General features: G+C 49.7%; 1 protein-coding gene across 2 annotated transcripts in view; it reads left to right on the top strand.

The window, feature by feature from the left end:
• The window catches only part of poc1a (POC1 centriolar protein A), a 67,249-nt gene that overhangs the window by 17,001 nt on the left and 24,038 nt on the right, over positions 1 to 26,210 (top strand). For both annotated transcript variants that reach the window (XM_035387009.1, XM_035387010.1), the window contains exons 7-9: positions 923 to 1,056; positions 13,440 to 13,508; positions 16,084 to 16,236. In XM_035387009.1, the coding sequence (XP_035242900.1) occupies positions 923 to 1,056; positions 13,440 to 13,508; positions 16,084 to 16,236 (356 nt within the window). The remainder of the gene's footprint in view (positions 1 to 922; positions 1,057 to 13,439; positions 13,509 to 16,083; positions 16,237 to 26,210) is intronic.

Below are 26,210 nucleotides of genomic sequence, written 5' to 3' on the forward strand. Positions count from 1 at the left end.
AGTGCACAGTGCTGTAGTGATGAATACTTGTTGTGTTTGCAGTGCACAGTGCTGTAGTGATGAGTACTTGTTGTGTTTGCAGTGCACAGTGCTGTAGTGATTAGTAATTGTTGTGTTTGCAGTGCACAGTGCTGTAGTGATGAGTACTTGTTGTGTTTGCAGTGCACAGTGCTGTAGTGATTAGTAATGGTTGTGTTTGCAGTGCACAGTGCTGTAGTGATTAGTAATTGTTGTGTTTGCAGTGCACAGTGCTGTAGTGATGAGTACTTGTTGTGTTTGCAGTGCACAGTGCTGTAGTGATGAGTACTTGTTGTGTTTGCAGTGCACAGTGCTGTAGTGATGAGTACTTGTTGTGTTTGCAGTGCACAGTGCTGTAGTGATGAGTACTTGTTGTGTTTGCAGTGCACAGTGCTGTAGTGATGAGTACTTGTTGTGTTTGCAGTGCACAGTGCTGTAGTGATGAGTACTTGTTGTGTTTGCAGTGCACAGTGCTGTAGTGATTAGTAATGTTTGTGTTTGCAGTGCACAGTGCTGTAGTGATGAGTACTTGTTGTGTTTGCAGTGCACAGTGCTGTAGTGATGAGTACTTGTTGTGTTTGCAGTGCACAGTGCTGTAGTGATGAGTACTTGTTGTGTTTGCAGTGCACAGTGCTGTAGTGATGAGTACTTGTTGTGTTTGCAGTGCACAGTGCTGTAGTGATGAGTACTTGTTGTGTTTACAGTGCACAGTGCTGTAGTGATTAGTAATGGTTGTGTTTGCAGTGCACAGTGCTATAGTGATGAGTACTTGTTGTGTTTACAGTGCACAGTGCTGTAGTGATTAGTAATGGTTGTGTTTGCAGTGCACAGTGCTGTAGTGATGAGTACTTGTTGTGTTTGCAGTGCACAGTGCTGTAGTGATGAGTACTTGTTGTGTTTGCAGTGCACAGTGCTGTAGTGAACGGGCTGTCCTTCCACCCCTCTGGGAACTACCTCATAACCGCCTCCAACGACTCGACCCTGAAGATCCTGGACCTGGTGGAGGGAAGGCTGCTCTACACACTGCATGGGCATCAGGTACAGGCGGTCCGTAACAACGTTTCTCTGGAGCACTGAGACAGACAGACACCCCTTTCTCTCCTTGTCCGTCTTCCAGAAAGAGTCGGCAGTTATGTTGGGGGAAAATATTTTATTTGTTTCTTGCTACGTTTTCTACTGTTGTGTCCCTGTGTTTGTTGGGAGTGGAAAAGGTCTGTCTTCCTGGCGATCTGTTGCGGTGAAGCGAAGTGTAGTCTTCAGTAAAGTCATGGCGGCCTGCGACCCTTCGGCTTAATGGGGCTTGCGGCCCTCGTGTGAGAGGCGCTATCCCAGCTGGCTTTGCTGCGGGCGGAGCTGTGCCCAGCGTCGCTCCTTCAGGCCGCGCTGTCGCTCTGACCCGCGTCAGCCTCTCCACAGAAACCCTCTTTTCCCTCGTTAGTCTGACACACAGAGCGTCGGCTTCATTTATCTTGGGTTTCCCTTTCTGTAGTTCCTTTAAAATTCTGCCTCCTGAAGTGTATTTAAGAAAAAAAGAATGTCAAGGAAACCACCTCCCCGCTCGGAGTGAGTCATAATTTTTGGGAGCTTTCCGCCTGTTGTGTGATTGCTTTCGCATGTTGGATTGCTGAGCGTTTGGGCTGAAGCAGGTCAGCCTGCTCCTTCTGCTGGGCTCCCCCGCCCCCGCCCTCGCACCTAAGCTGGAGCCTTACCCCGCCCACTTCCGCCCCCGGCTTCCTGTTACCCCTCTTCCCGCCCGCGCGCCTAAGTCCCCCCCCCCCCCCCCACCCCCCGCTCCTGGGCCCAACCCTCACACTTTTCCCCTCGCCTCCCGCCCACGGCCGCCAACTTTGCTCCTCTCCCCCCGCCGCCTCCTCCCCAGGGCCCCTGCCCTCCTCCCCCCGCCGCCTTCCCCCCGGGGCCCCTGCCCCCCTCCCTCACCCACGCTCCTGGCTCCCGCCCTCGCGCTCGCCCTCTCGGCCCGGGCCGCGCCTGCGGCACTCAGGCAAGGCGTGCCGCGCGGGCTCGAGAGGCGCGAGGTGGAGAATGTTCCGGAAGGAATGAAAGCGGGCCCTCGGAGGCAGGGGAACAGCTGCAGGCCCGCTCCAGTCTCCTTTCCCCGTCACGGCTGACGTCCCCGCTGTGGGAGGAGCCCAGAAGAACAAGCCCCCACACGGAGAGCAGGTGGAGGTGTTGCTGCGTTACCGTGGTGATGGTGTGAGGAATCTGCCCCAGTCACCTCTGTCTCCTCTGTGCTGCGTGTACAGGTGCCACGCCCAGTTAGATGACTTAGTTAAACAAGGGGCAGTCAGATTCCATTATCCAATCCTGCTTCTGGTTTTATTTGCTTTCTTTTTTACCTTTAATTAAGCAGCTGAGAGCTCAGTTCTCATTTGCAGTGGGGACCTGGGGACTCAACATGATTAGAGATTGCAATGATTTGTGCTTCTAGTCAGAGGTAGGGGATGATTATTTGGTGAGATTTTATATGTTCCGTTCTCACACACTAAATACACATTAACCTGCGTGTGATTGACAAAGCAACTCAGTGTATTTCCCATTTTAAGGGTTTTCATTCACCAGACTTGTGCGCAATGAGATGGTACCCTTAGTGTAGTGCAGGGAAATGAAGCGCTCTCGTCCAGTACTGTGCTGTCAGCTAAGTAGGAGCCCGTCATATTAGCCACTTCCTGTTTTATGGAACAGCTCGTGAAATGACGTGCTCGCCACATGTTCATCTCGCTGGGTGCCATCTCTTCTAAATGCCCTGAAACAATCATGCACATCCTAATATTTACTCATCAGATTTCCTCACTTAATAGTAATGTCTGTAAGGTTCCAGGAGAGGGGGAGTATACCCTGACCGTCTTTACTTCCCCCTGTGACATGGTAAAACAGAGCACGACACGCATCGGCTGTACTCCGAACACACGAGGTCTTCTGTTAGACTGCAGCTCGCAAGTCGGGGCTTGCGAAGACGCGCGAGATCAGTGGAAGGCATTTCTTGCGTGGTTCAACAGCAGTTAGGCACTGTAACCCCTTCCCAGGGCCACTACGGCCAGCTGTGCTTCGCCCGATGATGGTGGCAGTGGCTCAGATTCGATAGAACAGCGCCTGGACAGGACAGAGTCACCCAGCAGCCTCCAAACTGACCGCAAAATTGTGTAACGTTAACACAGGAAAAAAAAAAAAAAAGAAGTCAAACTTACTTTTGTTAATAATTCCCATGAGATGACAGTCTGATAACACGAGGCTTTGTAAACATGGTGGTTGTGACCCAGTCAGACAGCACGCACCGTTGATGCTTTTGAATTGTGAGAGGGGGCTGCTAACAATTCTCCAGACTCTTTGGGGGCGCTCGAGAAGGGTTTAATTTCCGTTAAGTGGCCTCCGGTCTTGTGTAATCTTGTTGGTCAGTGTTTCTAACTCCTACAGAAGCTGTGATGCAGAGCATTTTCGCTGGGCTGGCTGCTTTCAGGCCTGAGCTGAAGTCAGGCGAGGGCAGTGGAGTTCAGCACAGTTCATATACGGGAAGGTCCTCTTTTAAGGAGCTTCCAGGAGATCTGTTGGCTTCTTTGTTTCTAATGTATGAATCACATTCATGTCCTGTTATGAGGCAAGACCACGCAAAAAAAAAAAACCCCAAGTGAGTTCTCCGCAGTCTGACTTTTCGGTGCTGTTGAGGAGATTTACCGGGGAGATTTCCTGATGAAGTGAGCTTGCTCCATGGTTTCTACCACTTCTCTTTTCCCTCTCAGGAAAGCAAAAAAAGAAATGCCCAAAGAACAGGTTTCACCTTTCTGAATGAAACACTTCCTCACTCAGGGCAAACATGCTTTAATACATCCCAGTTCTCCATATATGGATTAAGATGATCAGCGAACAGCGTTTTTTAAAATCCGTGTTTGATTTGGTATCTCTCTCCAACTTTTATTGAAATGGAATACATTTTTATGTGACAAAGATCAGTCATTTACTTATGTTCTGACTCTGTTTTAATTATTTATTTAATTATTATTATTATTTTTTTAAATCAACACTGTTGTCCAGAGATACAAGGGTAATGTGGCGTGATAGCCCAGATGCTTACGGGCAGAACAGAGCAGAAGGCGGCTGTGTCTGTGCGGAGCGCTTTAGTGGACCCGGGCGCGGGGCTGGCGTGGGGCTGGCGGGGGCTGGCGGGGGCGTGGCCGGTTTGGTGTGGAGCGAGCTGAGCAGGAAGGTGCCGGGGCTCCTGCCTCTGCGCACAGCGGTGCAGCAGCCTGCCGGGCGCACAGACCTGAGAGACAGTCTGGCGGTGCGGCGCGAGGCTGTGAAAGGGCCTTAGTCATCGGCGGCGAGGAGCAGCCCGTCTCCCGCTCGCGTCGGCGCGGCCTGCTCTGTTTTCCTCGGGTCGGCCTGGTAACGCCTGCCTGGCTCCCGTCCTCCGCCGACCCCTGGGTCACGAGGAGGCGGATCGGTGATCTCGTGACCCTGTGTGTGTGTGTGCGTGTGTGTGTGTGTGTGTGTGTGTGTGTGTGTGTGTGCGCGTGTGCGCGTGTGTGTGTGTGCGTGTGTGCGTGTGTGTGTGTGTATGTGCATGCATGTGTGCACACGCGTGTGTGACTCTGCGTGTGTGTGTGTGTGTGTGTGTTTGTGCACGTGTGTGTATGTGCATGCATGTGTGCACATGCGTGTGTGAGTGTGTGTGTGTGTGTGTGTTTGTGCGCGTGTGTGTATGTGCATGCATGTGTGCACACACGTGTGTGTATGTGCATGCATGAGTGTGCACACGTGTGTGTATGTGCATGCATGTGTGCACACGCGTGTGTATGTGCATGCATGTGTGCACACGCGTGTGTGTATGTGCATGCATGAGTGTGCACACGTGTGTGTATGTGCATGCATGTGTGCACACGCGTGTGTGTGTATGTGCATGCATGTGCACACGCGTGTGTGCATGTGCAGTGCGTATGTGCATGCATGTGTGCAAGGTGTCTGAACGTGCGTGAGCTACCAGCTGAGGCTTTCTGCTTTACGCTGTCCCTACTGCTGAGTTTAAATTCCTGCCGGTGATTAGTGCTACAGGCCTGTGTGCTGCCTGCAGCCTGGAGCTGTGCTGGAGGGGCCACAGGCCTGACGACAAGCTGTATTCATTTGTATTTGTTTTCTCCCAAAAAGCACACATGCACCTTTAGCAATGGACATTGTGTTATGGGGTTGTATGCCTTAGATAGAATAATAATAATGATCATCATCATGATCATGATGGTCTCTACCCAGATAAGATATTTGATCAATGAAAAACACCATGGTAAAATAAATAAAACATTGACCAGAATTTTAACAAAAGCATGCTGTTGAGTGTGCTAATATGGTACCTCAGAATCTTCATAACAGAATCTTCACAGAAGGCAAAATAACTTCATCCATAAAGTCTTCTGAACAGATGGGGTAAGTGGGTTTGTGTGGGCTAAATGTGTATACTCTCATGGAAGTTGGTTATTTTTGTCTCTTGCAAAGCATATTGCATGGACTGTACAGCACTCTTGTGTTTGAATGCAGGTCAATAAAAAGGTTCGACACTAGTCTTGTGGGAATATGAATACATTGCAGGTAGTTCAGAGCATCTATAGAATCAGGTGTTTTATCCAACAGTAATCTTGCTTGTAGTTCACAGAGACCTGTAATAGCTTCTTTTTCCTCCACAATTATGAAAAAGTCTACAATTGGCTGTAGTACAATGGTGTTGACTAAATATAGGCTTATGAAAGAAAAGTATATTTTTCATGTGTGTGAATCACAAGAACAACTTAAATAGATGTGAATAATAGAGACGGACCTCTCTCTGAACAAGCCGCCTCGGTTATTTACATTTTACTCAGGAGTTCTTCGCCTCTGAGTCACAGCACACTTGCATTAAATTAAGTTCATTTGTATCTCGGTCATTGACCGGATCGCAAAGATGTAAACCAATCAGAATTAAGTGGTTACATGCTCATTGTATATAGTGGATGTTCGCATAAAATGTACTCGACAGCAATAGCATTTTATTCATGCATAAACTGTTTAGAAAATCCAAATGATATGTTCTCCTCTAAAGTTTAGCGGTGAATGAGAATAATTGACGCGATGTAATCACGACCGTGTTCACTACATGAAAAAATCCTCCAGATGTAGAGTACAAATCTGCAGTTCCATTCACTGAACTGAAGGGATTAGTCTTTGATCCAATCTTCTTATGTAAAGCCGGTGGACTCTGCCCCGTGCGTTGCCCTCCCCTTTCTTCCCTGTCTTATCTGGGGAGAGATGAAAAATACAGGAAGTGTGGTTAGAGGTGGCCTGTGCCTGCACTGGCCCCTCTCATTAGCAGCTTCCTGTTGGTCCCTCTGCGCGGTGATAATGGAGTCTGACGTAAGCCCCGCGGCCCAGCGTGAGCCTGGCTCAGCCGTCCCCGCGTCCGGATCACCGCTGCTCCCAACCCCCTGCCAATCAGAAGCCTGGCTCAGCCCTCCCGCGTCCGGGCTCACCGCTGCTCCCAACCCCCTGCCAATCAGAAGCCTGGCTCTCTTTGTAATGTTACGTGCTTTTACATGTGGTGCCTCTTGGCCAGGTCGCCCGTGCGGAGGACTTGTTCCGTGGACAAATGAAGGTCTGATTACAAACAGGTGAAATGGCGGGTTGGTCTCTCATGCTGCGCTCTGTAATGCATCAGGTGCCTAAGAGTGAGGGTTACTGCCTAGGAGCGGAGAGCAGATCCCCAGCAGGCTCAAGATGTTAACTTCTTCCTGTTCAGCTGCGTGGGACTGCCGACAGCCAATCAAAACGTTTTATTTTGACGAGCATATAAGCGAGACCTATAGAACCCTGTAATCATGCCAGGTAGCTAACGGCCAGGCCTCTCTCTAAGAATCTGTGGAAATGTGGGGGAGCATCGTGGATGCTCAAAACTTAACAGGCACCTCGTCAGTACCATTGTTAATTTATGATATCTCTTTTTAGCACTGCTTTTTACAGTACTGTTAGTGTGACTTTAACCTCTATGGCGTATCTTTGTACATTCTGCCCTTCTTTCTTGCAAAACATTTTGAGTGCACTGTATGAAAAGTGCTTAAATATAATTATTATTGCTATTATTATTATTATCCTGTCTTATTTCTATTTTTCTGTTATGCTGAGATGGTTGGTGCAGTCAGGACCTCTTTGGAGAAGCTTTCTTCAGAAAGAACACAAAATAACCTGCTTCAGAGTGTCATTTTCAGGCAGAGATGACAAAATGTGTCGCATGTGAGTCACCCCCCATTTTCCCTCAGTAGTCTAAAGGACCCTCTGCGCCTCACTGGCTGCTTGTGAACGTGTGATGGCTGCAGCCGGATTCAGGCTCCGGAGGAGAATCTCTCTCTCTCTCTCTCTCTCTCTCTCTCTCTCTCTCCATGGAGAGCAGAGTACAGCTGGAAGGACCTGTCTGGGGTCACGCTGTGAACAGGTGTGTGTGACACGGCGAGCTGGGCGACCGTGCCTGCCTCTCGGCGACCCTGAATCCGTGAGTATCGGGGTCCTGTGGAGGAGCGGTGGAGTGGAGGAGGTTCCGTCCCTGTGTCCTGCCCCCGTTTAAGAGCACGCTCCTGTGGTCACCGGCGCTGGTGAGAGCTCGCCTGCCTGGTGATGTCAGGGAGGCTGCCCGGAGACTGCCTGACTCACTCACTCGCTCCATAGGGCCGCTGACGCTCAGCCCATACAGGAGTCTCCCAGGGGGCCGGGCGTTCGATTTCTCGCCATGACACTCTCTGTACCGTGATCGCATCTTTACCTGTAACCCTCTCTGCCTGTCCCCTTTCTGAACAAAGTGGAAAAAATACATGAGGAGGTCGGACTGTCGGCTGGCCTCTTTTCTGGTGTGAGATATGTAGGTAGTTTAATATACTCTATATAGCTAAAAGTATGTGGATACCTGACATCCAACGTCTCATACAAATTTATGGCCATTAATACGGAGTTGGTCCACCCTTTGCTATAACAACCTTCACTGTTCTGGGAAGGCTTCATACTAGGTGTTGCAGTTGGCTTTCCAATTGATCCCAAAGGTGTTGGATGGGGCTGAGGTTAGGACTCTGTGCAATCCAGTTTGGTTCTTCCACACCGTTCTCGAGAACCATTTCTATATGGACCTCGCCATGTGCCCGGGGGCATTGTCATGCCGAAACAGGAAAGGGCCATCCCCAAATTGTTGGGGAATCACAGAATCATCTAAAATGTGGTTGTATGGTGTAGCATTTGCTTTCACTGGAACTAAGGGGCCTAACCCAATCCATGAAAAATAGCCTCAGACCACGGGGTGTCCAGATACTTTTGGCCGTATGGTGTATTTGTGACTTCTAGGCTACAGAGGCAATCCAGCACTCTCGTGCCTTGTTTTGCTTATTCTCTGTTGTATTTTATGGCGGGCTGTGTGAAGCGGCAGCGCTGAGCCGCGTGCGTTCTGCTCAGGAGCGCGGCGCTCCAACGGCAGCGCTGCACAGAGCGCTCGCTCCAGTGAGAGCGGGCCGACCAGCGGGGCGGTGCGTAAGCGCCGAGTGCCTCTGTGCGCTTGGTTACCGGCACTCACGTGGTTTCTGGGTAGTGCGGTCCGGAGGAGGGGCCAGGGCAGGCCTGCGTCCTTCCAGGAGCTGTCAGAGCAGTGACTCACCGTGACTCACCGTGGAGCCCGGCCCCCTGACAGCCTGGGCACGGACCTCAAACGCCTTTTATATTTATTCATTTATTTTTTTTTACTGTCAGGCAGCGTCTGTGAAAATGTTCCTGGACTGAGGGGGCTCTGGAACTCCCGAGAACCGGTGTTCTCCTGCCTTTCCTAGTAGAGCCTCCCCCTCACGCAGGGCAGAGGTCTGCAACAAAACAGCGGGGAACACAGAGCTCCACGCTCCAGCGAACGCTGGCCTTTATGCGTTTAGTTATGTGTCGTGCAGCACGGAAGGAATTTAATTGCAGAACACCGCCTTGCATACATTTACTTTCTTGCCGTTTGTTGTGTTGATCATGTGGACTGCCCTAGACATTTCTGTTAAAAAACAGCGTGCATGCATAACAGCACCAGTAAACATCAGAAAAAAAACAGTGACACAATATGCTCTATAAACATGAAACAAAATATGCAGCATACGGGCTAAATATAGGCATGCGAGATTTGCATTTTGAAAATCAGAGCCATCAAGCAGTTTGCAAGTGTAATGCAAATGTGATTAAAAGCTGGAATATTAATTAGCCTGCATATTAATTTACCTGCATTTAATTATCTGGTGAATTTCATAGCTTTGATGTAAAGCAAGTTTGGAGTAGTGCAGAGCAGGTTAAGCTGAATTACATTGATCACTGGGTTGTGTTTATATGTGCTTTATGTGCTTATTCCTGTATGTTTCCAATTCATAATTTTTATGTACTGTGAGAGGAATCCACTTGTTAGTAAGCTGTGTGTTTTTTTGTGCATCACTGGCATGTTTCGTTTTCTTCTGTCGCCAGGTGAAAGGATTACCGTGTGCACTGTGTTGTATTGAAAAGTGGCCCAGAGGCTTGTCTGACAGCGGGAGGTTACAGGATTGGCTGCTCTGATTGGGGTTCTCATCTGGCCTGCGGCCAATGGGATGGCGCGCCTGAGGTCCATTCAGAGAGCTTTGCTTGTCTCCAGACGACCTCGATACTAGGGAAACTAGCTACAGCGCTTTGGCCAAACTAAACTGTAGTTTTGGCAGGGTCAGCGATAACTGCTGCCTGTGTAGCCGCACTAGCTTCGGCCTTTTCTTCTCCACCCGAGGGGCTGGCTGTGGGCTGGCTCTGGGCTGGCTCTGGGCTGGCTCGGGGCTGGCTCTGGGCTGGCTCTGGGCTGGCTCTGGGCTGGCTCTGGGCTGGCTCTGGGCTGGCTCTGGGCTGTGGCTCTGGGCTGGTTCTGGGCTGGCTCTGGGCTGTGGCTCTGGGCTGGCTCTGGGCTGTGGCTCTGGGCTGGCTCTGGGCTGGCTCTGGGCTGGCTCGGGGCTGTGGCTCTGGGCTGGCTCTGGGCTGTGGCTCTGGGCTGGCTCTGGGCTGGCTCTGGGCTGCCTCTGGGCTGGCTCTGGGCTGTGGCTCTGGGCTGGCTCTGGGCTGGCTCGGGGCTGGCTCTGGGCTGGCTCTGGGCTGGCTCGGGGCTGGCTCTGGGCTGGCTCTGGGCTGGCTCTGGGCTGGCTCTGGGCTGGCTCGGGGCTCGCTCTGGGCTGGTTCTGGGCTGTGGCTCTGGGCTGTGGCTCTGGGCTGGCTCTGGGCTGGCTCTGGGCTGTGGCTCTGGGCTGGCTCTGGGCTGGTTCTGGGCTGGCTCGGGGCTGGCTCTGGGCTGTGGTTCTGTGGGTGCTGGCGAGGCCGTCTGCACCCCCGTTTGCAGTCTGCCCAGACCGGCCGATCCCTGCCAGGGTGGGTTTTTCCTCAATCACTGGAACTGACTGTTGAGCGTATGGGGAATCGTATCAGATTGTGAAGCTGAAAAACAGAGAACCGCCTTGTGCAGTTGGCCTGGCAAAATCTAGGTCCTAACCACCCCTGCTCTCCAGGAAGTTGGAGTGACCATACTTTTTGAACAAGTGTTATTTATTTTTTTACCAGATATGTTACCTCTCATGTGCAACCAACCGTAGTTCTGCCCTCAGTAACCCTAGTTTCTTTTTTGAAGTCAAATTAGGCGTAAAAGTAACCATGGCAACCACAAAAAATATGGAGCGCCCTGGTCTGGTCTCTGCTGGCGTCTGAGGCTTGCTTCAGTTCTAAAAGTAAACGGCGAGAAGGTTTGCTGCCAAGCGCGTTTTTTGCAGTGTGTATTTTCAGACCTGTAACATTGACTGGATGGAGAAAATAAGATTGGGACTTTTTGCAGGTAATGAACTATTTAAAGATTTCAAAATTGACTACTTCTCACTTCAATTTGATGTCAACATTTTGCTGCTCACCTGCACTTAGTAGTTGAGAATACCATTTGCTGATTGGTGAGCTTGAAGATCTATTTGTGATCACCCTCCCCCATAAGTGTGGGGTTGCGCACTCCTACAGTCCTTTTTGCTTTTCTTAAAACGGTCTATTTTTATATGGAAAACCTCGTTTTTTGTCTCTTGCTGTTTTGCCTTTGATAGTTTTCTTGGTAAACGTCGCACTAATTTGAGAGGTGGTTTGGTAACATGGCTCTGGTGCGGTCAGACGAGCAAACCTTAAATTGAAATGTTGCAACTGTAGGCTTGTTATGTTTTGATATGTAATGAAAAAGAATCATGTTTGTAATGGATGACTTCCCAGTCATGGTCTTTTTTTTTTTTTTTAAGTTTTATTTTTGAAAACATGTAATTCTGTATGGCACAATCGCAGTTGGGCCAAACAATCTCGCCTCATTTAATGAGCTAGCAGTCCATGACGATTAATTCTTGTAATGAAGAACGTACAAAGATAATCCGTACAAATTGAGAGGGAGCGTGCTGTTTATTATGGGAACAAAATGTTATTTTTGGGGGAAAAATGGGTCACGGAATAATGGGGGGCTGGGTAGAAATGGTGACGGGTGCACGTGAGCCCTCTCACTGGAGCACGACTGGCTTTTTGTGTGACTGCTGTGCTCCCCCCTCACCACGAGATTCGAAGAAGCGTCAGCCACACTGGCACTCAGCACACATGGAGGCAGGTTGAGAGTGCTGCTATCAAACACACACTCTCTTAACACACGCCCAGGTGGAAGATGCAAGCGTGTGTTGGGATGCTCGAATCAGAGCTGAAATAGGTTCTGTTTCTCGTGCCTTTAACTGCGACAGGGTTCTGTAAACACTGAGGCCTCCGAAGCGTTTGCTTTTAAGCTTTGTGGCAAACTCCAGGTCCACAGCTGGAAAGGTGCCTTTCATCGTTCTGTGTGAACGTGAACCTGAGGGAAGTGCTTTGGTTGAACGTGCCTGTCTTTTGTTGCTCATAACAGTCTTTATACCAGGGTTGTGGGCTATGCCTTTCCAGTTCGTTAAATTAAGGAGATTAATTGAAATTAGATTGATTCATTGAAAAACTCCCAGGGAGCTTCATGGTGATTTTTTGATTACATTACTTATTGCTTTACGTTCTATTAGCAGTGGCTCCTATCCGGAGCGGTGTAAGAGAACATCCACCTGAGTTATATGAGCAACAGTGCCAGACCTGGCTTACACCACTCCCAAACCAACAAACAGATGTAGGACATCCTTAGTAATAAATGTTAGTAAATGTGTGCCCACATAGAACCATATGGCAAATCATACAATTGCACAGCTAAAATCCACATAATAAGGTAACGGATGCTATAGCATTGCATAGGAAAGGACTGCTTGGGTGGATATAGGAAGGGATTCTAGATCAGCCAGGGTTCAATTTCATTAATTCAGTTTCAGTTCATGTCCTCTGTTGACTGAGTTGAAATGAACTTGACCCTAATCATGATGTATTCTTATTACTCAGTGCATGCTTAATGTACTTACACAGTTTGGGCTGTAGGTCAGAGTCTCAGAGGGGTGTGTGTGAGTAAGGTGAATTCCCATGGAAGCTCAGTTTGCGGTACCCTTGGGTTAAACTGTAACACACACCCTTTGAGCAGCACACAGCAGCAGCTGCAGAGCGGGGGAGCTGAGACACAGGGTCTGGGTTTCCAGGTTCTGGTGTTCCCCGGTCAGGGGAGTAACTGGTGTTGTGTTCTCTGACCGTAGGAGTGAGTGAAACGGTGATGTTCGGTGTATGGCCCTGCCCCGCTGCTCTGCCTCCCTGCTCTGCCTCCCTGCTCTGCCTCCCTGCTCTGCCCCGCTGCTCTGCCCCGCTGCTCTGCCCCGCTGCTCTGCCTCCCTGCTCTGCCTCCCTGCTCTGCCTCCCTGCTCTGCCCCGCTGCTCTGCCCCGCTGCTCTGCCTCCCTGCTCTGCCTCCCTGCTCTGCCTCCCTGCTCTGCCTCCCTGCTCTGCCCCGCTGCTCTGCCCCCTGCTCTGCCCCCTGCTCTGCCCCGCTGCTCTACCCCACTGCTCTGCCCCGCTGCTCTGCCCCGCTGCTCTGCCTCGCTGCTCTGCCCCGCTGCTCTGCCCCGCTGCTCTGCCCCGCTGCTCTGCCCCGCTGCGCTGTCCCGCTGCTCTGCCCCGCTGCTCTGCCCCGCTGCTCTGCCCCGCTGCTCTGCCTCGCTGCTCTGCCTCGCTGCTCTGCCCCCTGCTCTGCCCCGCTGCTCTGCCCCCTGCTCTGCCCCGCTGCTCTGCCCCGCTGCTCTGCCTCGCTGCTCTGCCCCGCTGCTCTGCCTCGCTGCTCTGCCTCGCTGCTCTGCCTCGCTGCTCTGCCCCCTGCTCTGCCCCCTGCTCTGCCCCGCTGCTCTGTCCGCTCCCAGAGTTAGAGGAGCAGGTGCTCTCAGCGCTCTGACCCCCCCTGATGTTTGGCGTGTGCCTGTGCTTCCCCAGGGCCCGGCGACGTGTGTGGCCTTCTCCAGGACCGGAGACTTCTTCGCCTCAGGTGGCTCCGACGAACAGGTGAGTCTTTGTTTCTCATCTCGTCCGTTGCCAGTGAATGCAGGGGATTATGGGTAAAACCCCCCCCCCCCGTTTAGCTGTTCTGTAGTGCCCCTGAGTTACGGGCACTGTGTGTGTGCATGTGTGTGCATGTGTGCGCGTGTGTGTGTGTGCGCGCGTGTGTGTGTGTGTGTGCATGTGTATGTGTGTGTGCGTGCGTGTGTGTGTGTGCGTGTGCGTGTGTGCTTGTGTGTGTGTGCGTTGGTGTGTGGAGTTCGCTGTGGTTTACTTCACATTCATTTGCACTCTCAATGAATGATGCATGGGTGGTGACTACGTGCTGATTCATTTTTATGGTTGAACTTTGTTTATCCTTGCCTTACTGTAATATAACAGCATTCATTTGTCTTTCTTTGAAATAGTTATTTTTCTGGCAGTATCTGTGGAGGTGGGTGGTGCAGTTATTGGGTGTGTTTTCACTGGATGGTGTCCCCGCACATCACTGCTGTGGGGGGGGGGGGGAGTGACTCGCTTTGTGAGTGGGTCAGTGGAGTGGGTGTTGGCTCTGTGAGTAAGTCAGTGGTACTGTGAGTGGGTCAGTGCAGTGGGTGTTGGCTGTGTAAGTCAGTGGTACTGTGAGTGGGGCAGTGGAGTGGGTGTTGGCTGTGTGAGTAAGTCAGTGGTACTGTGAGTGGGGCAGTGCAGTGGGTGTTGGCTGTGTAAGTCAGTGGTACTGTGAGTGGGTTAGTGGAGTGGGTGTTGGCTGTGTGAGTAAGTCAGTGGTACTGTGAGTGGGGCAGTGCAGTGGGTTTTGGCTCTGTGAGTAAGTCAGTGGTACTGTGAGTGGGGCAGTGGAGTGGGTTTTGGCTGTGTGAGTATGTCAGTGGTACTGTGAGTGGGTCAGTGGCTTTGGGTGTGTCAGTGGCTCCATGAGTTACTCTGCAGAGTGGGCCACTTGCAGAGCGATTGACCAGCTCATAGAACCACTGACCCACTCCCAGTGCGACTGATCCACTCACAAAAAGTCTTTTCTCGCCCCTGCAAGCAGTAATGTGCAGTGGAAACATGCACCCAAGAACTGTACCACTCCCCCCCCCCATCCCCTCCCCCCACCCAACAGCTTCCCTGCACAAAACTTTGTGGCTCGTATCCAAGCCAGCTCAGAGAGACAGATTTCCTTCTGTTTGTATGTGTTTAGATTTTCTTTTAATTTGTTTCCATCACTTCTCCCTTGCACTTCCTTTACAAAAAGGAGCGAGCTAGCTGACAGCAAAGGAATGCTTGGAGACGGCAATTTTTTAAACAAGTTTTCATTAGACATTTTAACAGAATTAAGAACATACACAAACCATTAGGAAGAGGGAGACGGCAAAAATCGGGGAGACTCCAAACCCACCATACAGGGCAGTGATCAAATAATCAAATAACGGAGACAACCTTCAGAAGAGAACTTATTTCACTTCTCTGTAAAGTTGTTATTTTATCATCTGTGACTCGAGAACTGAGTCCTTTTGAAGATGTGTTTGTGGCTGGATACAACCTGTTTTAACCAAAGTTGTCTACTGTTCTGCTATTGTGTTTTAAATCATGTTGCCCATTGTTTCAGTTTAATTAATTTTAAAAAGGGTGGAGTAGGGTGGAGCGTTTCTTTATTCTCTGTCTGCAGCAACTGTTTCTGTCTGGTAATTGGAAACACTTTTTCCTCCATTTTATTCTACTTTTATCAACACCATGAATCAAACCACAAGACAAAGCACTGTTGTCGGGTGATTATGTGCAGAGCATTCATTGCTCTTTCAAAGAGTATGTGATGAAACATAAGGAAGCAGTTTTGTTCGAGTGATTTGGATCTCAGAATTGCATGCAAATGACGCTTGGCCATGCCAATGCTTTGGGAATGTTTTTTGGCGTATTTGTGTGGTATTTGGGCTTGTGACTGCAGCAACCTAGGTGTGTGTGTGTGTGTGTGTGTGTGTGTGTGTGTGTGTGTGTGTGTGTGTGTGTGTGTAAATGGACAGTATCTGGCTGTGTTTGCAGGTTATGGTGAATGACATTTGGCTGTGTGTGCAGGTGATGGTGAATAGTATTTGACTGTGTGCAGGTGATGGTGAATAGTACTTGGCTGTGTGTGCAGATGATGGTGAATAGTACTTGGCTGTGTGTGCAGATGATGGTGAATAGTACTTGGCTGTGTGTGCAGATGATGGTGAATAGTACTTGGCTCTGTGTGCAGGTGATGGTGAATAGTACTTGACTCTGTGCGCAGGTGATGGTGAATAGTACTTGGCTCTGTGTGCAGATGATGGTGAATAGTATTTGGCTCTGTGTACAGGTGATGGTGAATAGTATTTGGCTCTATGTGCAGGTGATGGTGAATAGTATTTGGCTCTGTGTGCAGGTGATGGTGAATAGTACTTGGCTCTGTGTGCAGGTGATGGTGAATAGTACTTGGCTGTGTGTGCAGGTGATGGTGAATAGTACTTGGCTGTGTGTGCAGGTGATGGTGAATAGTACTTGGCTGTGTGTGCAGATGATGGTGAATAGTACTTGGCTCTGTGTGCAGGTGATGGTGAATAGTACTTGGCTCTGTGTGCAGGTGATGGTGTGGAAGACTAACTTCGATGTGGAGGATTACGGGGAGGTGCTGCGTCTTCAGCAGAGATCAGGGAGCGTTGGGGACGCGGCGCTGAACGGTGACTCCCACGGCAAGACCTCGCTGTACGGCTCTGCTGCCAAGCAACCAAACCAGGTAACCACTCCCCCGGCACCAGCAGGACAATTGGGGTTGGGGTGGAGGGAGGGGGGTGGCTGGCGCTAATGAAGTCGCGGAACAGCGCTTTCAGATTCTCCTCATTTTCACAACGCGTCTAAGGCTACGTGTACACCGCAGGTCTTTAGGCCCAGTTCCCATTTTTTGCCTATATCAGATTTTATTGTCCGCCTGTTTACATCTACTTTTTAAAGTGACCCATGTCCGATACCTGTGCTGTAACGATTTGCACTAGAAACAACCCGCATGCACACGCAAGGATTTAGTTACAATATGAAAGTAAACATCCACGGCACCATGACCGTATCGCCTCCTACAATGGACACAAAACGAGAGATCAAATAATAATTCAAGATGTTGCTTTTTGAAGCGTCTTTGGTCCGCAACGAGCATCCCCTGTATTTTGGCCTATACTGACTCTTTGCCCCACATACTTAAAAGGATGTCACTTTGGTTTTCGCCACTGGACTTTAGCCTTCGTCCTCATTGAACATTTTTTAAACGTGTGAATCGGAATGGCCGGGAATTTTTGATGTGCGTTTAGATGACAGTATCCGATTCATTTCCACATATGAATGTGGCCCTAAACGGATCTGAAAATATCCGATTCCATGTGCTTTTTCCTGTTTACACGTTCATAGTACGTATCCAATCTGTGCCATTTGTGAGCAAAAATATCGGAATTGGTTCATGGTGTAAATGCAGCATAAGTCAGGAACTAAATTGTTCCACCAGAATCTTTCCACTCATCTGAGATTTGCCACAAGTGCATGTTTTCTTTGAAATTATTATTAGAACTTTTTATTTGCTCTGGAATCTTTATTTTCTCTGCTCTGGAGCTGATGGAGTGGCTTTAGATGTGTTAGTCAGGCGGGGTATGGGGTGAATATGACATTTCATGATTTTTTGAAGCCTTAGTGGAGCGATGCCTTTCACACATCTCATTACTTAAAAAAAGAATAAATGAAATTGGAAATGTGCGCCAGTGGAGGCCATGAGGGTGAGTCAGTGGCGGTTGTGAGGGTGAGTCAGTGGAGGGTGTGAGGGTGAGTCAGTGGAGGGTGTGAGGGAGACTCAGTGGAGGGTGTGAGGGGGACTCAGTGGAGGTTGTGAGGGGGACTCAGTGGAGGTCGTGAGGGGGACTCAGTGGAGGGTGTGAGGGTGACTCAGTGGAGGGTGTGAGGGTGACTCAGTGGAGGGTGTGAGGGAGACTCAGTGGAGGGTGTGAGGGTGAGTCAGTGGAGGTTGTGAGGGTGAGTCAGTGGAGGGTGTGAGGGGGACTCAGTGGAGGGTGTGAGGAGGACTCAGTGGAGGGTGTGAGGGTGAGTCAGTGGAGGCCATGAGGGTGAGTCAGTGGAGGCCATGAGGGTGAGTCAGTGGAGGCCATGAGGGTGAGTCAGTGGAGGTTGTGAGGGTGAGTCAGTGGAGGCCATGAGGGTGAGTCAGTGGAGGGTGTGAGGGGGACTCAGTGGAGGCCGTGAGGGTGAGTCAGTGGAGGTTGTGAGGGTGAGTCAGTGGAGGCCATGAGGGTGAGTCAGTGGAGGGTGTGAGGGTGAGTCAGTGGAGGTTGTGAGGGGGACTCAGTGGAGGGTGTGAGGGGGACTCAGTGGAGGTTGTGAGGGGGACTCAGTGGAGGGTGTGAGGGGGACTCAGTGGAGGTTGTGAGGGGGACTCAGTGGAGGGTGTGAGGGGGACTCAGTGGAGGGTGTGAGGGGGACTCAGTGGAGGTTGTGAGGGGGACTCAGTGGAGGGTGTGAGGGGGACTCAGTGGAGGGTGTGAGGGTGAGTCAGTGGCGGTTGTGAGGGTGAGTCAGTGGAGGGTGTGAGGGGGACTCAGTGGAGGGTGTGAGGGTGAGTCAGTGGAGGGTGTGAGGGGGACTCAGTGGAGGGTGTGAGGGGGACTCAGTGGAGGTCGTGAGGGTGACTCAGTGGAGGCCATGAGGGGGACTCAGTGGAGGCCATGAGGGGGACTCAGTGGAGGGTGTGAGGGGGACTCAGTGGAGGTCGTGAGGGGGACTCAGTGGAGGCTGTGAGGGGGACTCAGTGGAGGTGGTGAGGGGGACTCAGTGGAGGGTGTGAGGGTGAGTCAGTGGAGGTTGTGAGGGGGACTCAGTGGAGGTGGTGAGGGGGACTCAGTGGAGGGTGTGAGGGGGACTCAGTGGAGGGTGTGAGGGGGACTCAGTGGGGGTTGTGAGGGGGACTCAGTGGAGGTTGTGAGGGGGACTCAGTGGAGGGTGTGAGGGTGAGTCAGTGGAGGTTGTGAGGGGGACTCAGTGGAGGCCATGAGGGTGAGTCAGTGGAGGTTGTGAGGGTGAGTCAGTGGAGGGTGTGAGGGTGAGTCAGTGGAGGGTGTGAGGGAGACTCAGTGGAGGGTGTGAGGGTGAGTCAGTGGAGGTTGTGAGGGGGACTCAGTGGAGGGTGTGAGGGTGAGTCAGTGGAGGTTGTGAGGGGGACTCAGTGGAGGGTGTGAGGGTGAGTCAGTGGAGGTTGTGAGGGGGACTCAGTGGAGGTTGTGAGGGGGACTCAGTGGAGGGTGTGAGGGGGACTCAGTGGAGGGTGTGAGGGGGACTCAGTGGAGGGTGTGAGGGAGACTCAGTGGAGGCCGTGAGGGGGACTCAGTGGAGGGTGTGAGGTGGTTTTTGGACAGAGGCCGCTGCGGGCCTCAGACCAGCAGGCAGAGGCGGGCCGGCTCTCCGTGGCTCTGCTCTCCCCATAAGCGTGCGCCGTCACTGGAGCTGAGCGGAAAAGGGAACTCTCCTCACGGTGGACCCTGGCCCTCGACCCGGGCTCAGCGCTAACCCAAACACAAGCCTGCCAGCGCTGCCCCCGTGGCGCTGACGAGCGGGAAGGACGGAGGGCATGTGGTGAGAGGGAGGGAGGGAGGGAGGGAGGAGGGAGGGAGAGAGAGAGAGAGAGAGGAAAAGCCTACGTAGATCAGTATCAGCCAGGGACCTGACGCCACTGCTGTGGACCAGAGGCACAACTTTTCCAAACAGTCTGGCCTTTTCCCTGCATTTCATACTGGTCTCTCTCTCTCTTTCTCTCTCTGTCTCTTTCCCTCTGGGATAAGCTGCATTGCATTCAGTAAGGTGTCCCTTGAAATGAATATTCACCAGCTAATAACAGAAAACATTATAATCCGTTGTGTTAGCCTGTTTTCGCGGTCATGCGTTGGATGGTATGTCGTAAGCGGCACGTGGATGTTTCTACAGTCTGCAGTATACATCACGCTCATTTGACAGCCCAATTAATTTTCCACTGTTGCACTGAATTAGTTATCAACAGCCCTTGACATTCAGAACTAATCATACTAATGATTGGTATTTAAAGTGCTGTGGTGTATTATAATTTAGCAAAATGATCACAAGTAAATTGGTTAATCTTTAAGGAAAACAAACTCGTAAACAAACTCAGTTTTAATTATTTATATTCAGTTTTAAAAAATTCTTTTTAACAGCTAATTCAAAAATAGATTCACGTAGTTTTGTACAGATACTGCTCTATAAAACTCTAACCAGTGTTACTGCATAAAATTTTTAAAAAAATCTACATACAGTGTGTATGTACTCTCTTCACTTGGACGCATGCACATTCCTTTTGTTAACCATTCACTGTTTCCACGATACAGAACTGAAGATTTTATTCAGTGAGTGGATTTGCATAGATGCATGGTTGTGCTGTGCTGCAAATGGTCCTTTTTAGAGCAAGTTTTCACCTTTTAAAAACCTTTTCATTTCAATGCTGGTTATAACATTATTCAGTTTGTGTCCCAGGTGTCACTGAGCAGTGGTAGATTAAACATTTGAATTCCGTGTCACTGTTGTCTGTATTTTTGGCACATCCCGTCACTACAGCACCCTCCATGCATTCAGGAGAGCTCAGGCTGGTGTGCATTTGAATGTGTGCCAGTCGCCACTTCTTCTCCAGTCCAATGGCCTGCTTTGTAGGATAGTGTTTTTCAAAGTCATATAAATTACTACTGACGATGAGGCTGCTGGGTGGCTCATCGGTTAAAGCACCACACTGTGGTTGAGCGCCATGGTCTCGGATCGAGTCTGGACCGCGCCAGCGCTGACTGTGGCCGTTGGCTCCATAGTGCACGGCGCAGTTGGTGATTGCGTCAGGGCATAAAGGGTTCAGTCGGTTAGGGGTCTACGTTTCATTGCTGGTCTATTGGGCCCCCGTGGGCTGCATGTTAAAGTGACTTGTGAAAGGTCTTCCTCTGACTCCACTCTACATGTGCTTAGCTGTAGTCTGTGGTCTGAAAAGAAGCGGACTGGCAACACTGTGTTTCGGAGGAGAACTGCGGTTGTCTACCCCCAATCCAAATCGCCAATGGGGCTTGTGCATGAGCGCGGCTGCAGTTGCTCACAGTCGGCCGTTCCAGATTAGGGTGGGAATTGAACATGCCCAGCCCCACGTTGTGCACCAAATCAAGAACTATGATGACACAGTGTGGACTTTGGAAACCCAGATCTGTCCAGTGCCTGGGATTTGTAATTCAGACTGTGTGATTCAGCTGGTGAATTGATGTGAGACTCGCAGTGTCAGGACAGATGCTTGCCGCCTCAAGCCTCCTCAGTCACAAGGGCTTTTCCAGCCTGGAGGTTTTTATAATTAAGCATATGTTTTTGTTTTTGCTTTGCTATATTTTTCTACTGCTGTGTGTTCTCAGACCTGCGTTTAGTGTAAGATTCAGAGCTCTGAAGCAGACCTTGCTATCCCTCTGTGTGGGCGGTGCTCACACCAGACATGCAAATAATGATGAATACTGTATAATATCATAGAACCACAGTGATTTTCTTAAGGCGAATGGGTTGATGCATCGACAGTAATGTCCCATTGGGACATAATATGGTTTTATGTTGAAATTTCTCCGGAGTGCATGTAACCTTGACGGGGAGGACGTGGGTGTAGCCGTCAGTTTACTCATTTTAATGGTAAGAAGCTCATTGAGATGTATTATGGTTACATTTGTATGAAAAAGTGAATCCCTTGCAGTCTTGCAGCTCCGCCGTCGGAAAGAAGACCACGGCGGCGGTAATGGCGGAAGCTTGCCGAACGTGGCGGTGGGTGCTCTCGGTCTGTTGTCCCTTAGAAGCGAAAAAACACACTGGAACGGCAAAACAAGCGTGTCAGAGCGGCGGGTCATGTGACCGTCTCCATGCTGCATCTAGCGAAGGGGGAGCCATCTGGCCGAGATTCTTGCGTAACCGATTATTCATTCCAAGATTCTGTCTCAGGTCTGCAGTGAGTCAGCCTGCTGCAGCCTGTGCCTGCAGCCCAACAGCCGAGAGTCTGGAGCAACGCACCCTGGTGCTGTTCTCAGGGATACAGTGTCTGTATCAAGGGCATTATCAAAGACAAGCATGTAGCCTAGCTCTTGGGTGGCTCCAGCTGTTAAGCTCTTTTTTTGGACTTATTGGGGGGGGGGGGATTTGGAGTTGCTTAGAGGTGATGAGGGAAGTGGGGCATCCACCGGATACCACTGCCTGATAAGTGGTGGTGGGAGAGTGAGGTACGGAGACACTTGTGTGGAGCTACAGTTAGCTGTCAATCACTGACTTGTTCGAACCAGTCAAATTTTTTGCGTTTACTCTTTACAACAAAACACAATGATTGGTTCAAACCATTCTCTACCATTCACCCATTGCTGCCAAATGCATTTCAAGGGCAAAAGGTAAAAAGAAAAACTTGTCAAAGAAGGGGAAACCTACTGCAATGGGAGCATGGCCCCCTTCTGTCAGGCCAAAAGGGGTGAGCTGTACATTTTGGCAGGCGGGAGAGTAGGCTCTCGTGGGGAGAGTGGGCGAGCGAGCACTGGGAGGCGGGGCCTGTGACCTGTGTAATTGGCGATGGCTTACACGCTAGCGGGTGAGCGCCGGGCGCCATCTGCGCATGGCGGCTTGAGTTTGTCAGCGCTGGTGAGGTAGCTGAGGACAGAGTCAGGCTTGGGCTTCCTCTTCCTCTCCCACCGCAGTGTAGGGACTGTGAGCCGGTGGGCCCAGACCTGGATCTCAGCAATGACCCACGCGCCAACATATTACAATTCACAGATGCAAGCGTAACTGTTTAATTTCACAACATTATGTATGTTTCAAAGCTTAATATGAATGATACATGTCCCGTTGTGTTTGTCAACATGGCTTCAGATGGGGTTGAGAAGATACATAAACTGACTTTATGTCAAATTCCAGATGATTGGTCATTTCGGCGTCCTCTCTGGACCTGTGTAGAGTAAATGGCAAGGGGAGGAGGTACTTAAAGCTGTTAAGATTTTATTTGTGTATTTGATTATAAAGCAAGAACAAACCGAAACGAGTTTATTCGCCTTAGCGTAGTGCTGCGTGCCGTTCGGCGTCCCTTTCACAGAGCGCTGGATATTGGTGGCGTTCGGGTGAGAGCGCAGACGGACGGAACAGGGCCATTAGCGGCGCTTAAATATTAAACACGCTGCTCGGGTGTCGGCGGCGTGAAAAGAGCAGTTTTGGCGGGCGGGCGGGCTGACGGGACGGGGCGCGCGGGACTGCAGGTGTACCGTTTCAGCGCGGTTACCCCAGCCGTGTTGCTTTACAACAACAAGGGCACCGCCAAGGTTCCAGGGCCTCTCTCTCTCACACAGCGCGCACGGCGTCCCTCGCCCGCTCCCTTCTCCTCTTTCACCGATCGATAACGGCCAGCTTTCAAACCGTGCCTTTCATCGACCAAACGCAAAAAGAAACTGCTGCGCTATTCCTGTCACTGTGTGAGGGACGTTCTTCTGAGGCGTCTGTGTGTGTGTGTGTGTGTGTGTGTGTGTGTGTGTGTGTGTGTGTGTGTGTGTGTGTGTGTGTGTGTGTGTGTGTGTGTGTGTGTGTGTGTGTGTGTGTGTGTGTGTGTGTGTGTGTGTGTGTGTGTGTGCGTGCGTACGCACACATGCTTTGATATGCACCCAGGTTTGCCTGCTTTTTAAGGGAACCTAAAAAACATGAACCGAAAATGCAGAGAATGGTAACTAAAGAATAGCTCTCTTTTGATTCCTGCTTCCAAATTGCTGACCTTTGTCATTTGCCTTTAAAAAGGCTGAGGCGTTTGTTTGGCAACATAACGGGGCAATGCACTATGATACATACAGTTCCTACATTTTGAACGTTAAGGACCCTATTGCGGTTTGTGATGCACATACTTAACTTGAATTTCTGCACAGGTTCAGTTCAGTGCCTCGAGTGCTGTAGACGGCGATGTGCACTTGGGCTGGAATCTCATTGAAGGTTTGTTCTATGGAATTTTGAGTTTCACCCATCCTGGCTTGTGATTTGGAAAGGTGGAAAGACATAGGGCAAACCTATTGGTCAGCATATGGAATTACAGCAACATTTCTTTCCAAGTAGCCAAAAATGGTTTTGCATGCAATACTCATAAAATTGATTCAGTCCATTTGAGTTATGAGTTTTGACATTTATGTTGAAAAACAATAATATGCAGATCGCCATAAACACTTAAATAAATATTTGAATGTAACCACATTTGGTAGCCTGTTAGGCTAATAAGGACATTAAATATTGTATGCCTCTATAATTAATACCTAGAATTTAATCTATGCATTGGCAGACTTGTTTTAAATATGCACGGCTTGGGCCATTGTATAACAGGGCTCTACACTATTATGTTTTCCAGTTCTTAAGTTGGAAAATTTAGGCGCACACTAATGCATCCCAATTAGTAGATATTCTCCTAAATCATTTTTTCGGACGGCGCACACAAATTTTCAGGAGCAAATGCTTGTAAAATGGGAGCAGTGCCGAGCCCAGCGTAAGCTAGCAGAGTTCAGCAGAGTTCAGTGTGTAATTACTGTTCACACCAGCAATTCTGTGGCATTTTCTTCTTCCTCTTTTTGTCACACATGCATGTACCTTTTTTTACACACAAATATATATATAAAACAACTGAATAAGCATGGGGTGTGTTGCTTAATTTTTTTACCAACATCTAACGTGCAGCTCTTAAGTACAAAGGTGTTTGGCAGATCATCCATGTTTTTCTCACACGGTCTCATATTTCTCTTATTTGTTTTAGCAATTTTCAGTTGAACTGAGCACAATCGCTGTAGTAATTGCGAAGGCAGAACTTTTTGGAAACTCTGCCGTGTCTTCTAGTTCCAGTGAACATTGCTTAATTTAGTTTTCTTCCCCTTTAATGCCCAAATGAAATAGTGGCCTGTTACATGTGCATTTATGTGTGCATGCCTCCTTGTTTAACCCTTATTCATTTTGGGATTTGGGCGCTTGAAGTATGGAAACAAGACCCCTTTGAATGTACATCCTGCCAACTATTTCATAATTAAAGTCACCCATGCCTAGTGGCACTGGATAATGGGTTTTTATAAAGGAAAAACCAATGGAGTAGTTTTTCCATCTGTCTGCGTGGGTTAGGACGAGCTAATTTGATTAGATTCAGCGCAGCCCGGCGAGGACCACCCGTTTCTGAGCTAAGTGGCGGTGCAGCTCAAGTGAGAGCTTGCGCCCCCTGCTAAACCGGCTGTGAGTGAAGCTCTGAAGCGCCCCAGGCCCCCATCATGGATCACGTGTCTCTCTCTACCTACATCATTAAAACTATACCGGGAGATCTGTACATGCACTTATGGTTGATGATGAGGAAAGTGATAGAGTGCAGTGAACAGAGTACGGACTTCTCACATACACTTTTCAGTCTTAGCAAAGGGCAAACGGTCCCACATTAGGGGATTACACAAAGTAAATGGACAGAATTGGCAGCCAAATTATGTTAATTGAAAGAGACGTTATTTTGACTGTGCCCGACAGTTTACCTTGGATCTGTTTACTAGTTTTATTTATTTTTTTGCGATGCAGCTTTTCCAAATGTGGGTGTTGAGTACTCACATTTAAGGGAAAAATCACCAATGGGCAACTCCATATATTTCAAAGCAGCAGAGTAGTTGGTGTATTTTATGCTTGACGGCCTTGGCTGCCGTAGTGTTTGAAAGGATTTCCAGGTATTACACCCGACTGAACGGCCTCTAGTGTGTGGCAAGCACACAGGTACTGGAACAAGTACAAATCCCAGTGTTGGAACACCTTCACACATTAGCAGAGCAGCTCAGTGAGAAAGCCAGGGTTGTATCTCATAATCCTCTCCAGAAAACTTGTAAGTGTAATTTTGGTCGGTGTCACGGAAAGAATGGTCCTGAAAAGCACAGACCGGTCTCTGAATGCCCGTCGCAAGGTCTTATGCCGACTGTAATTCCCTTTCACATTTGCCAGCGCTCTCTAATGGTTTCTAATAGGTTTATATTTGTCAGCAGTAATTACAGCTGCCTGAAGTGTGGACCCAGGTCATTACAGAACTAAGCACTGCCGGCTCGGGGGATTTTAATGTGATGATGATATGAAGTTACCTGTCCCTCTTTCACGCTGCCAGGAGTTCTCTTCTTTGTCAGAGCAGGGCTAATATGTCAGAGTAAAGCGCCTCTCGTAATTGACGTTGGGGGGGGAGTTACTTAAGTAGGCCAGCTGGGTTGATGCCATTCTGTTCATATCAGGTGGATTTGGTGCTTTTCTCTGTTTAAAGGGCCCAGCGTTTTTGAATGGGCTTCTTATATTCTGTATATGGAGGATTACGCAGTTTTTTTTATATAAAAAATTTTCCCCATATTTTTTAAAGTTTAAAGTCAATACATGTTTGTCAGCCTCGGTGCGGACTAGCGCGGGCACTGCCCTGTTGGCAGTTCTTATCATCACCTGAGCTGCGCAGTCGCTGCTTTGAAGTGCTGCACTCTATGCGCAGCTGTCGCAGCTGCGGGCTCCTGCTCGTCACAGCAAAGCAAGGCCTGGGGGGGGGGGGGGGCACTTTGGTTAACAGTTTCACCAACTGTCCGGCAGCCCGCACTTTCCATTGTTGTGTTTGCTATGATTTATTTTGACCGTATGTATGTATTGATAACTTGATATCGGACT

This window comes from Anguilla anguilla, chromosome 13 (assembly GCF_013347855.1).
Source record: "Anguilla anguilla isolate fAngAng1 chromosome 13, fAngAng1.pri, whole genome shotgun sequence".
Taxonomy (NCBI): domain Eukaryota; kingdom Metazoa; phylum Chordata; class Actinopteri; order Anguilliformes; family Anguillidae; genus Anguilla; species Anguilla anguilla.